Source organism: Phyllostomus discolor, chromosome 6, assembly GCF_004126475.2.
Source record: "Phyllostomus discolor isolate MPI-MPIP mPhyDis1 chromosome 6, mPhyDis1.pri.v3, whole genome shotgun sequence".
Classification (NCBI taxonomy): domain Eukaryota; kingdom Metazoa; phylum Chordata; class Mammalia; order Chiroptera; family Phyllostomidae; genus Phyllostomus; species Phyllostomus discolor.
In genome coordinates, this window is record NC_040908.2 from 29,044,480 (window position 1) to 29,058,485 (window position 14,006).

The window sequence follows — 14,006 nt, forward strand, 5'->3', positions numbered from 1 at the left end:
ACTAAAAAAAATAAGAAAAAAATACTGTTCAAGAAATGAGAAGGGATATAATCACATACATGAAGTGTTTTTTAAGATTTTATTTATTTTTAGAGAGGGGAGGGAGCGTGGTGGGGGGGAGAGAGAAACATCAATGTGCGGTTGCTGGGGGTCATGGCCTGCAACCCAGGCATGTACCCTGGCTGGGAATCAAACCTGCGACATTTTGGTTCACAGCCCACACTCAATCCACTGAGCTATGCCAGCCAGGGTTGATCTTTTTAATTATGAAGGAAGATGACATACAGTTTTTTGCATGAAAGAGAAATTATGGAAAGATGTTCACCAAAATAGTAACAGTAGTTAGCTCGGGGTGGTAAGATTTCAGGTGAGGATTAGATTTTTATTTGGTACATTTCTGTAATACTTTACATTTTAGAGTATTGTTTCCCCAAATTGTACCCTAGAATAAACATTTGTTTTAGTAAATGTAATATCAAAGGTTTTATGATATACTTTATCAGAGGTTGGCAAACTATGGCCTATAGGCCAAATCTGGTGTGCTACTTGTTTTTGTACAGCCTCTAAGCCAAGAATGGATTTTACATTTTTAAATGGTTGAAAAAAAATCAGGAGAATACTTTGTGACAAGTGGAGATTATATGAAATTTGAATTTCATTGACCATAGTAAAGTTTTATTGACAAACATTTATGCTTACTCGGTCACAATGGCAGAGTTTGATAATTTCCACAGAGAACATATGGCTTGCAAAGCCTCAGATATTTACTTACACTGTGACCCTTTTCAGAAAAAGTTTGCTAGCCTCTGTATTACATTAGAGAAACTGGTTTAGTTTAATGTTTTTTTCTGGTTGTTCCTTTTTTTTTTTTAAACTTTGTCTGCTTTAGGGTAACTATCTAGTCTAGAATAAATGATTGCCAAGTTAAAGAGTAAAAGCATTTTGATAAATATTGCCAAATTGTCATGCAGGAAAATATTGCAATGTGTTAATATGTTATTTTCTAAATAGTCTATGATTTTCAGTTTTGGATTTCTCTTTTACCTATGAATTATGAGAGCTTTCTATTTTCCTAGTGGCTTTTTTTTGGTATACTACTTGGTTATTAATTCCCATTGTGGTCAAAATGTGGTCTGTATAATTTAAAATTTTATTATGCAATATATCATGTACAGGAACAAGTGTATAAAATGTAAGTGCAGTCTAAAAAATAGTTTATAAGTAAAAACCATGTCCCCAGTACCCAGGCTAAGAAATAGAAAATCACCAGTGTTTTAAAAGCTTCCTGAGTGCCTCTCCCTAATTCTATATCCATCCTCCAAATAGGTAACCATTTCCTTTTTATATTTTTATTATATATGTATGTATACTTAAACAGTACATTTTGGGGTTTGCCAGTTTAAAAGGTAAATGAATTCATAGTGTATACATCATCTGTAAGATTTATTTCTCTAAGCATTATGTTTTTGAGATTCATGTGCATAGATGCAACTACCTGAAGTTTATCATCCTTGCTGTGTAGTAATCCACTATATGAATGTACATTGAGGGACTAATGAGGTTTCACTTAGATGTCTCAGTGACAGTCTCAACTGCAGCATTTTCTAAATTGAAATTATTAACTCTCTCCAGTCCCTCACTTGCCAAATCTGCTCTGTTGTTTCCTGTCTCCAAAATAGCATCTCTAGCATCTGTTTTCTCAAGTCAGAAACTTGACATTTGTTTTTGATACCTCCCTTTTTTTCATTACCTACTAGCTGTCAAACATTAATCCTGTGATTTGACTTCGTAACATTTCAAATCCATTCCTACTATCACCACCATTGTCCATGTTTCACCCACATCTCTGTGGTAGTCTCCACCACAGTGTCAGTACCCATTCCTGTTCTCTTATCAGGGGTTACAAGGCCTACCTCTTCACTTCGTCTTGGCACTCTTCCCGTCACACACTAGTCTGGGTCATTAACATCAGCCAGTATTCATGCCATGCTCATTCCTGCTGCAGAACCTTTGCAAATGCTATTCCCTAATTCATTTTTAACCATCCCTCAGGACAAAATTTTGAAATACTACCTCACAAAGAAGTGGTTCTTGCTTATTGCCCTTTAAATTAGATCTTGTCTCCCTGTTACCAGTAGGACTTTGTATATGCTACTCCCTCTGGCGGCACTATAAACTTTAATTAAATGGTTATTGAGCATGGCCTCTTGTCTGATTCAGTCAGGACCAGCAGCCTACAAAGTCTAATAAGGCAAGAAATCATAAAAAGGATACATACCTTAAATATTTTATTCTAAGAATAAACCTGCATGTTCATTTGTCTGCCCTTTGATTAAGGGGCCAAAGTCTTTTTTTGGAGACTAGATCCACCTGTTGCAGTTTCATATTGTTTATCTTGCAGAAACCATACCCATAATGTATGATGTAAGATTTCCAGTTTGCATTTCTTATTTTTATTTTTTAAAGATTTTGTTTATTTTTAGAGAGAGGGGAAGGGAGGGAAAAAGAGAGGGAGAGATAGAACAATGTGTGGTTGCCTCTTGTGTGCCCCCTGCTGGGGGCCTGTCCTGCAACCCAGGCATATGTTCTGACTGGGAATCGAACTGGCAACCCTTTGGTTTGCAGACTGGCACTCGATCCACTGAGCCATACCAGCCAGGGCCAGTTTGAGTGTTTTACATAGAACAAGAATTTAGACTATTCTGATGCACTCTGAGTTTAGAATTCTTATAGATCTTTGCAATACTTTTCCTAATATTTTTACTATTTCTTGCTTATACCTACTTCAGTAACATAAGTTGCTTTTATTAAGCATTTCAAAGTCATTGAATTCAGTCTTTCCCACTCTCCCACTTTCATTTGGTTAATGAACACTTAATTAAGTCACATAATTACAATGATAAGTATAAGTGACATGAACAGGTTTGGAAGCTAATATAACTAACTCGGTAAAAATACAACTCATCCAATGGGAACAGAAGTGCCTGGGCATACTGGATCAGTAGGCTCCACATATTTTGAGTGCATACATACATGGATTGGGTTGGCCAAAAAGTCCACTTAGTGTTTTCCATAAAATAAAAGGCACACTTTTCATTTCCGCCAATAACTTATTGGTTTGGATGTTTTGAGTATGCTGGCTATCTCCCACATGGTATAATGTTGACTGTTTTCAGTTAAAGCCTTGATTCCTGTCAACTTCAACTGGTCTACCCAACTGTGGAGCTAGAAATCTCCAGCATGAAACTCCGCAAACTACTTTTGACATGTTCAATGATAGCACTTTCTCCATACACTGCACAAATCTTTTCTTGCATTTCAGTTGTATTTTTACCTTTCTTGAAATAACAAAGCATAATATGCCAAAAATGTTGCTTATTTTCTTTCATCTTCAATATTAAAATGAATACACAAAAATTCACCAATTTTGATTAAGTTATTTTCATATGTGCCCTGGTAGGACAGCTGTCGCAATACAGTCTAATAGGATCGTTTCTAATGAAGTTAAAGACAAACTAAATGCTACTAGAGCCATCTTCTGGAAAAAAGAAACAACTTTATGGCCAACCTAATACATGGTCTACTGCAGTGATTTCTAATTTTTTTCGTCTCATACCATACATAAACTAATTACTAAAATTCTTTAGCACATCAAAAAATATTTTGCCCATCTAACAAAATAGGTATAATTTTTATTTATTTACACCAGACAGCTATTGTTGACTAGTGTTGGCTGTTGTCATTGCTTTTGACAGCTATTGCTGTCTAGTGTTGGCTGTTGTCATGTTTTTAATTTGACAATCTATGAGAAAAGAGGTCAATGCCCCTGACTAAATAGTCAGGTATTGCATATTTTAAAAATTCTTGAGGCATACCAGTTGAAAATAGTAGTTCTGTATAAATGCCTTACAACATACAAATATATGTATGTTGTAAGAGTGGAGTTCTGAGGTTGAATTATATGACCACTTATTACCCACAAAACAGTAATTTTATATGGTTGAACATAATATTAAATAGCAACATAAAAGATAAATAGACATCCAGTTGGATAGTCACAGTAAAGTGTGTAAATAATGATTAAAAATACATATATTTTTAAACAGCCCAAGTAGTTCTTGGTTTTTTGAAGGGACATAGCAATGACAGCCACATATCCCTGAATTCTGGGTCAGAAGTATTTGACATGGTGTTATCTTTTTCTAAAACTTGTTGAAATGCCTTCAAAATATCAGTCAAAAGTTGAATCCCCTAAAATGCCTTTGTAACTTGAACTTGGCACAGAAACACTTTCCTCAATCAGTGTGTTCCAAGTTTTGTTACTGTGGCTGGAGGACTTTCTGTCGGAAGGCGCTATCATGACTCAGTGGTCTAGATAGACTACACAGGAGAGGAGGGGGAATTGGAGTTGAGTCATGTTCTTCGTTTTTAACCACTATGGCATGCCATGTAGTCTTAAAACTTGTTGAATTAAATTTATTTCTAATAAAGTGTGGATTAAGTCCCATTGAAATGAACTCCTGGAAACTATTTCAATTATTTTGTTTTGTGGAAATTTTGTAATAGATACAACTTGGCATTATGAGGTCCATTGACTGTAGTCTTTAATGCTCTTATGTATGTACACTTTTTGGTAATGGAATTTGACCTCTCATTTTCATAATTCTGGTTTATAGCTTATCCTTTTAAATGTAAATTTTGAACAAAAGCTATTTAACTGATAGCGACATTATAAAGCCAGTTTTAAATTACGATTGTCCTTGGAGGAAGGAATGAGTTTTAGAAATTTGTTTTGGATAGTTTCAGGATAGCTATGCAGGTATGGAAATATGAAAGGTTGTAATGGATGAGTATCTTTTATTCTAGAAGCAATGCAGTTGAAATTTAATGCTTTTTAAGCCATGTGTAACTGCATATAAGGTAATAGAGTTGTAATTTAGGTCTCAGAGGTTTCAGCTAAACATATTTCCTAAAATTTAACAGCAAAACAACCTCAAAATGGACATCGTAAACATTAAGATAGTTGAAATGCCTTCCTGATTCTTACATGGACTCTTCTATGAATCACTATCAGAATTTTTTTTTATTGCCAGTATTACAGCCGCCCACATAGCATTTCCCACATCAAGAAAAATTCTGCTCTGTATTCCCAAGGGATGTGGAAGCATAATTGTCTTCCTTTAAATTAGAATTTTTTGTCACAGTGCAATTTATTAACAATATTCATATTAGAAATAGAGAAATTATTACGTTTTATGCTTTTTATTAAACTGAAAGCGTCAGAAACTTCCTTTTGTAGCCTGACAAGTGCAGTTTTCTACACGTCCTGCCTGTTTATTCAGTTTATTCAACGTACAAACAACTGTCTAAGGAGATGGAGTGGTTTTAAGTTTGGTTGCTTTCTAAAACAGTCATTCTTCAGGTGTAATTTGCTTGTCAAAAAATATTTTTAGATAGCTACAAAATTTTTGTTGTAAACATGGAGAGAGAGACTCTGGAATCTTTGAATATTACTCTTCTAATGTCTACCATGGCGTGGTTTATAATCTTACATACTGCTGACCAGGGTCAGCAAACTTCTTCTGCAAAGGACCAGATGGAAAATATTTTAGGCTTTGCAGGCTACATGTGGTTTCTCTCGGTGTTCTTTGTGGAGTGGGATTAAATCTCTTTAAAAATGTAAAAACCATTCTAAGCTAGGGTCCATCCAGAAATAGTCCACTGGCCGTATTTAGTTCTCAGGCTAGTTTGCTGACCCCTGTAAAAGAAATATAATTTGATTCATATATGGAATTTTAAATATTTTAGTAACCACATTGAAATAGTAAAAAGAAGCAGATGAAATTAATTTTAATAATACTTAACCAATTATACCCACACTATGATCACTTGAGTAGGTTGCACTAGCCAAACTTCAGGGACTCAGTCACCACATGAACTGGACAGCACAAGCTGGAGACCAGAGCTGCTCAGAGTACAGGCCGTGGGTTGGGCCCGTCTACAGTTCATTGCCAGTCTGTTTCAAGTTAGGTATAGAAATTAAAAGTAAGTATTTAAAATATTTGATAGTGGTTTGACAGTTACTTTATGCCTGTTCAATCTAATAATGCACTTGCATTTCATGCCTTTTTTTGTACATTTTATTCCAGTAATTTATTCTTACTATATCTTACAAAAGAATAAGTCTGTGAAATTAAAGAGAAACTGGCTGTTCATTGCAGATAGTTTAAGAGTCACTGTTCTAGACGGTCTCTCCTGAGATTCTGTAGGCCTCTGGTATACATGGCACAAGTAAAAAGACGAGAAATAGTGATGAGATTGTGGCACATAGTTTATCTAGTATTACTTACGCCCCCAATACAGAGCAATGTCCTTTTTCTTGTCTCTTTTGGAGCTACCATTGGAGCACCACCCAAAGCTTATACAAAAAGTAGCAGTGTTCATGCTCGGCTCCAGACCAGTTAAATCAGAATCTCTTGGGAGGGACCTGCGCATCATGCAGTTTCCAGATGATTATATTATGCAGCCAGTGTTGTTGCATGGACCCCTCATCTCAGAAAACTCTGCCCTTCTCCATCTAGAAAGGCTCACTGATCTGGGTGGTGATTTTCTGTGTGGTACCATTTGTCTCTTTATCAGTTGGAAAGGGGACTTTCCAGTTAAATGTGTCAGGTTGAGTGAACATTAGCATTTTTATTTTTACGCTCTTCTGGAACCCACTAAAACAACAAAAGGACTAAAAAAGGCATGAGGCATAAACTCAGAAGTAGAAAGCAAATGAGAGAAGATAGAAATCATCCTGATTGGTTAAGTTCTTGGTAAAAGCAGGTAGCCAAAAATGGACAGAACTGGGAGAGGTGGTCTGAGTGCCTGCAAATGAGCGCACTGGGGAGCAAGCCAGTTTGCACTGCCGGCTCAGAAATTAGAGGGACCAGTTGCCTCGGAGGGTGAGAGTGAAGTTCAGAGCTGGAAACAGGTGGTTGAAAGTCTGTGTATATCAGATCCCAAGAGTCCTCCCCTTTAAGCTGACTATTATTCTTTTACTTTGGATGAAACTAGAAGTTAGAGCTTGGAGAAGTTTAATCTGGGAGGTTCAGTCATAGCCGGAGTTGGGATATCTTTTACAAATAAGAACACCTTTTGAAAAATGTGGACTTAAACTAAAGTCTGAATGTCGAGGTTAAGACCCCACTGTTCTCTTGCCCTCTGCTCTCAGAACATGGCTGTCAGGTATATACAGGTGTGGGCAAAGTAGGCTTAACAGTTGTGAGTATGCAAAACACAGAGCTTATCCTGTATTATTACTTATTTATGAATTATTATATTAATATTAACCTACTTTTGCCCACCCCTGTATGTCCCAGAGGAGAGATAGGAACGTTTCTCTCTGAGATGAGGACAGACTTAACAGATACTGTTTTGGGGGATTCCTAATAACAAAACTTAACTCATTGCCTCATCACTTGTAGTAAAGCCAACTAGTTAACAGACACACCCCACAAAGCAGACAGAGTTTCTGATTAGCATGTTAGTGCTAATGTATAGTCAGGGACCATCAGACATTTGTGGAAGGCCTCTAAAATAAAAAAGAGACCTAAAGACTTAAAAAGAAAAAGGTACTGAGAAGAAATAGATAAGAATATTTAAAATGTTACAAGGGAGAAAATAATGAGAATTTTTGTGTCTTTAGCAAAATAAGATACTACATCCAAGAGGTTAGACTAGGGTGCTGTTAAAAAGAACATTCAGAGAAAAAGAAAGTGGTCTTGGAAATTAAAATATGATAGAAAAAATTGCAAGTGAATTAGAAGTGTTGGAAAGTAATGCCAGAGAAATCCATCAGACAGTAGAAAAAGAAAAGAAGTACAATATTGAAAAGAAAATATATGATAATCAAAAGATGAATCTGAGAGGTCTGGTATCTACTAAAAAGGACTTCCAGGACAGGAGGAGGGGGACAGTGGGAAGAACATCTAAAGGGCCCAGCACAGTGAATGGTCAGTCTAAGAATACAGGGAAGCTATAGTTTTTCATGAAACAAAATAGGTCACATAAGAAGATTTGGAATTGGCATGACATTGGACTTTTCAGCAGCCACAGTAGAAGCTGCTAGAACAGTGGAGTGCCCTCAAAATTCTGAGGGTAAAATATTTCCAGCCTAGAATTTCGTCAGCCAGTTCAGGTCTTTCCATTTCTTTAACACCGACTTTCAGGTTCCTAAATGAGACCGACTGTGTGCCTGTCAGTGTTGCAGTCTTGAAGTAATTCATTTGCAAAGCACCATAAACTGCTTACAGTATTTTTAAAGGAGCAAGAAAAAAAGATGCTGAACTGCATGTATGGTTGTTTTTCTTTTGCTAATTATTATATCATGACTTTTTTTCTATTGCTGTATTTCTTCTAAGCTCTTCCAGGATAAAGAATTGGGAAGCTTAAAGACACCTTTCCATTTAACCCCAAATACCACCTTTTTTTTCTCCTCTCCTTCTTTCTACTCAAACTGCTTCTTAAAAATCATGGATAATATTTGATACATTGTAGAATTAAGGATTCTTTACAAGTGATTAAACTGTAAGTTTTAGATTGCTAGATGAATGGAATAGCAGTTGGTAAGTGGAATTGGGAAGATAGCTCCTAAGACTTTTGAACTAATTTTAATGTTACACAAATGTGGTCCTGCTTATAACTTTTGAGAAGTTGAATACTAATATGTTTCAACAATACACGATATATTTTCCCTTTTCATATCTGAGGCAAGTACCTAAATTACTCACAGTAAGGAGACAATCAGTGTCATAGTGAAGTTAGATTGATACATGGGAAAAAGAAACCAGAGTTTAATTGAGAGGGTTTATTTTCTTGCCCCTGAGTTCTGAGTGTCCTATCTGAAAGGAAATGGGAAGTGAGGACTGGCTTGGGTAAAGATGCAGTGCCACAGAAGGGCCTGGCGACCTTGCAGCTGCCAGACAGAATGTTTGCCCCATTCCTTTACAATGCAAGGCAACTTCCTCACCGGTGTTGCTGAAAGTTCCAATGAGAAGGGGGTGGGGTTCTGCCTTTTCTGTTTTTTGCGTATCACTTTAACTTGTTTTTCTCCTTCTCCTGTTTTGTCTTTAGATCTTACAATCAATGGATAAAGTGGGGAAAATGTGGAATAATTTCAAATACAGGTGTCAGAATCTCTTCAATCATGAGGGAGGGAGCCGTACTGAAAATGTGGACACGACCTCCAACAGATGTTTGTCTATCAAAGAGAAAAACGTCAGTATAGGAGACTTAGCTCCTCAGCAACAAAGCAGTCCCTTAAGAGAAAATGTTGCCTTACAACTGGGATTAAGCCCTTCAAAGAATTCTTCAAGAAGAAACCCAAATTGTGCCACTGAAATTCCTCAGATTGTGGAAATAAGCATTGAAAAGGATAATGACCCGTGTGTCACCCCAGGAACAAGACTTGCCAGAAGAGACTCCTACTCCCGGCATGCTCCATGGGGTGGGAAGAAGAAACATTCCTGCTCTACAAAGACTCAGAGCTCACTGGATACTGATAAAAAGTTTGGTAGAACTCGAAGTGGACTTCAGAGGAGAGAGAGGCGATACGGCGTAAGCTCCGTGCACGACATGGACAGCATTTCCAGCAGAACTGTAGGAAGTCGCTCTCTGCGGCAGAGGTTGCAGGATACTGTGGGCTTGTGTTTTCCAATGAGAACTTACAACAAGCAGTCAAAGCCTCTTTTTTCTAATAAAAGAAAAATACACCTTTCTGAATTAATGCTTGAGAAATGTCCTTTTCCTGCTGGCTCAGATTTAGCCCAGAAATGGCATTTGATTAAACAGCATACAGCCCCGGTGAGCCCACATTCAACATTTTTTGATACATTTGATCCATCGTTGGTTTCTACAGAAGATGAAGAGGATAGGCTTAGAGAGAGAAGGCGTCTTAGTATTGAAGAAGGGGTTGACCCCCCTCCCAATGCACAAATACATACATTTGAAGCCACTGCACAGGTTAATCCATTATATAAACTGGGACCAAAGTTAGCTCCTGGAATGACTGAAATAAGTGGGGACAATTCTGCAATACCACAAGCTAATTGTGACTCAGAAGAGGACACAACCACACTGTGTTTGCAGTCACGTAGGCAGAAGCAACGTCAGGTCTCTGGAGACAGCCATGCCCACGTTAGCAGACAGGGAGCTTGGAAAGTCCACACGCAGATTGACTACATTCACTGCCTCGTGCCTGATTTGCTTCAGATTACAGGGAATCCCTGCTACTGGGGAGTGATGGACCGTTACGAAGCAGAAGCCCTTCTAGAAGGGAAACCTGAAGGCACATTTTTGCTCAGGGACTCCGCACAAGAGGACTACCTCTTCTCTGTGAGCTTCCGTCGCTACAACAGATCCCTGCATGCCCGAATTGAACAGTGGAATCACAACTTTAGTTTTGATGCTCACGACCCATGTGTGTTTCACTCCTCCACTGTAACAGGACTTTTGGAACATTATAAAGATCCCAGTTCTTGCATGTTTTTTGAACCATTGCTTACTATCTCACTAAATAGGACTTTTCCTTTTAGCTTGCAATATATCTGCCGTGCAGTAATCTGCAGATGCACTACATACGATGGAATTGATGGTCTCCCTTTACCATCAATGTTACAGGATTTTTTAAAAGAGTATCATTATAAACAAAAAGTTAGAGTTCGCTGGTTAGAACGAGAACCAGTCAAGGCAAAGTAAACTCTCCTGTTCTAGATCTGCTTTTATGTGCATCAGACAGTACACCTATAGCAAGCACATGTGTCAGTGTTAGGTTTTTTCAGTAAAGTATGTGGGCTTAGTGTTAGTATCCGTCAGATGCGATCTGCTGTCACTCAGAATCATGTGGTGCCTATTGATACAACAAGATAAGAACTACAAGAGTTCGCTAAGGCTACAGCAACATTGTGCAGATTTAGCTGTTTGGTTTTTAATGGCTGTAGTAATGGAGTGAGGCAGTTCTGGGGCATTTGCTATGAAGAATTCTATTTCTTACTGAAGAACAAATTGTTAATATTGGATGAGTATTTCAACAGTGTGACTAATGTTTGAAATTATTTTTTCTAAGAATTTTTCTATACCCTTCCAAAGTAGTGATGTTTGTAGTTACTATAAATCAAGCTTTGCAAGTCCAAAAAATAAAGACTGCCTTCCTTTTAGAAAAGAAATAAATGCAATTTTCTGGCCACAAGGGCATAGTGCAGTTCACTTAAGTGTTGACATAGTTTATAGTCAGTCTCCTTTTCTCTTCTGCAAAAGGTACTGTTAAGTAAACCAGTTTTTCTAAATAGTAGTTCTTAAAATCTCAGACTTCTAAAGTCGGTAGGAGAATTTTATTTAAAGGCCTTAGGTGTTAATTTTTTTTAATGAGTGCTTTAACTTAAAACACATCAGGCGTAGCTGCTGCAGTGTAGTCCTGTGTGTGGTTCTCAGAGCTGGCATGTGCAGTCCGCTTGTTGATTTGTCACTGTCGGATCTTCCCCTGTGCCCGTGACGAGTCTGTGAGCCGTGAAGACCGTGAGCCTAGGAGATGCCCAAACGAGTCAGAAATGATAACTACAGTGGTTGCTGGTGTTGGTATTATTGTTAAACTGTAATAATTTGGATGGCAGTATTTATCGCTTTGTTGTAAATGCTCTTAGCTGAATTGCTTAAGTACAATTTATAGAATTTCAATGCAGTTAATTTTTAATGGAAAATCTGAAACCTAAATTGCAGGCGTAAAAGGTACTGTACAACCATTGTATCTGTAAATAACTTTACTTAGCACCTTTTTGTCACTTAGAATAGTATGCAATACTACTTGAGTGAGCTATTTGGAAGTACTATCAAGTTCTCGTGTTTGCTTCTTAGTATTGAACTGAATTTACAGTTCTGTCTAGACATTTTGCACTAAAGTAGTCGAGTCCATTCTTGTGTCCTTTTGTTAATGTGCTCTGTACCACTGGTGAGTGCTCCTTAGTTTCCTTACCTGCTGCTACAGAAAGTTATTTTACAACCTGATGGCCATTGCCAAGGCTACAGAAAAGAAAAGCTATATTTGTATGCAACACTAACCCTTTGACTGCTAATGTATGTTTCTGCTTGCCGTGCCTTGTTATGGCTGCTTTTTTGTGCTAATAAAGTATGTTTGGTGTTCTCCTTGTAGATCTGCTGTTTTATACATTTGCAACAATTTCTCTTGTAAATGGAATGGTTTGGGTTTTTTAAATAAAGCTTTACCTGACAGCCTACTATAGTCAGTGCAATCCACTGTACAGTCTAATACTGACTTACTCTGAGTAAGCTAACTCTAAATTTAATGCCATACGTCTTTCCAATCAGAATCACATGTACTGTGCAACAGTATATATAGTTACTGCAAATTACTGTACAGTTTAGATTATAACAGAAAATAAACAGAGAAATGCTGACTAAACCGATTGATTTCTCTGCTTATCAGTGAAAAATTGAAACCATCAATGGCATGTCGTAGTAAATGAGTGTGTATAGCTTCCTACTGCACCAGGAACAGGTTAAATGAAATCTTGTGTATCAGCGCCATTTATTGGTTTGGGGACCATTTTAATTAGAAAAATGCCCAAAATATAGAACTTTAACCAAAGATTTATCCATTTTAAAGCAAAATGGGGATTGAAGGGACTCATAATTCCTGTTGTTTCTAATAGAAGTCCCTGAAGAACACATACCAAAGTGTTTGAGAACTTCATCCAAACCTACTTTAAAGCATTATGTGCAATTAAGTTGTTATGACATAGTTATATTGCATAATTGTTGGGTTTGTTTTCTTGAGCTTATAATGTACCTGGAAAATAAACCTCTTGAAAATAAAAAGTCCACACTGCTTTTTGGAGACAGACTATATATATGCAAGCAAGATCTTGTTTTAAAGAGGTAACTTGAAACTCCAAGAAAGCACTTGATGTTTTATATGCTTATAGCAAATTGATGTTCTAATTGTAGTTTTTGTAGAGAGTATTAATTCTTTTATGTATTTCAGAACTTTCATATGTTCTATGGAAATTGTTTTAAATGTGTACATATTTGAGTTTATGTAAGCATGTATACGGTGTGCCGAAAGTCACCTCTGTTTCAGTTTGTGTGTAATATTAATATGCAACTTTTGGTTTAAAATTTTTTCTTATAAAATTAGTGGCTTACATTTTAAAAAAGAAAAATCACCAGCATGAAATCACACCTTAGTCTATAGTCACTGTGTCTTTTTCTAAATTCCATTGTAGTCTGTCAACTAAATTTGTGTTTTCATGGTCTTTTGGAAGTGCATTTTAATACAAACCAGGAAATTCTTTATATGTTTAGACACATCTTCAGAGTGAAGTAGTTGACCCAAAGACAGGTTGCTCTGATTCATACATTCTCATCTTTCACTCACTCATTCACTCAGCCATTCATCCTCTCTATATGTGCATATATGTACACACACATACATACATTTATGATAATATTACCATCTGATTTAAATCATGTAGAAGCCTTATTCGATGTATGTTAATCCTTGTACCATTCAAATTTGATTATCTGCACCTAAGGTTTAGTCTTGCTACTATTAGTCTTGTTTGTAATACAGTCACCTTACAAAGACAATGCATTCATCAATATTTTCTGGCTGAACACAGTAAAAAAGTATTTGAAGAAGAAACAGTTTGGTTTATATAGTTATTAAGAGTCATAATTAAATTGATATATCTTAGACAAAAATTTAGCCCAATGTACAATAATTATACCACACAACCAATCTGTTTTCTTAAAGTCTTTTAGGAGGTTTATGTAAGATTTATAATGGCTTGAGCCATAAAAACTGATACTTCTGAGTATTTTGACAAATTGAAAGTTTATTAACCTTTTTATTTGACTTTTTGATCTGGTTGCTATTCATTTTTATCCCGACTTTCCTTTGCTCCTTGGCACTAAACAATATTTTGGTAAGCTTTATTGAGATTGGTCTT

General features: G+C 36.7%; 1 protein-coding gene across 5 annotated transcripts in view; it reads left to right on the forward strand.

Moving 5' to 3' along the window:
• Nucleotides 1–13,641, forward strand: part of SOCS5 (suppressor of cytokine signaling 5) — a 63,046-nt gene extending 49,405 nt beyond the window's left edge. For all 5 annotated transcript variants that reach the window (XM_036027927.1, XM_036027924.1, XM_036027925.1 and 2 more), the window contains one exon: nt 9,118–13,641. In XM_036027927.1, coding sequence (XP_035883820.1) covers nt 9,130–10,740 — 1,611 coding nt within the window. In that variant the 5' untranslated portion in view covers nt 9,118–9,129 and the 3' untranslated portion in view covers nt 10,741–13,641. The remainder of the gene's footprint in view (nt 1–9,117) is intronic.
• The last annotated feature ends 365 nt before the right edge of the window (nt 13,642–14,006 follow it).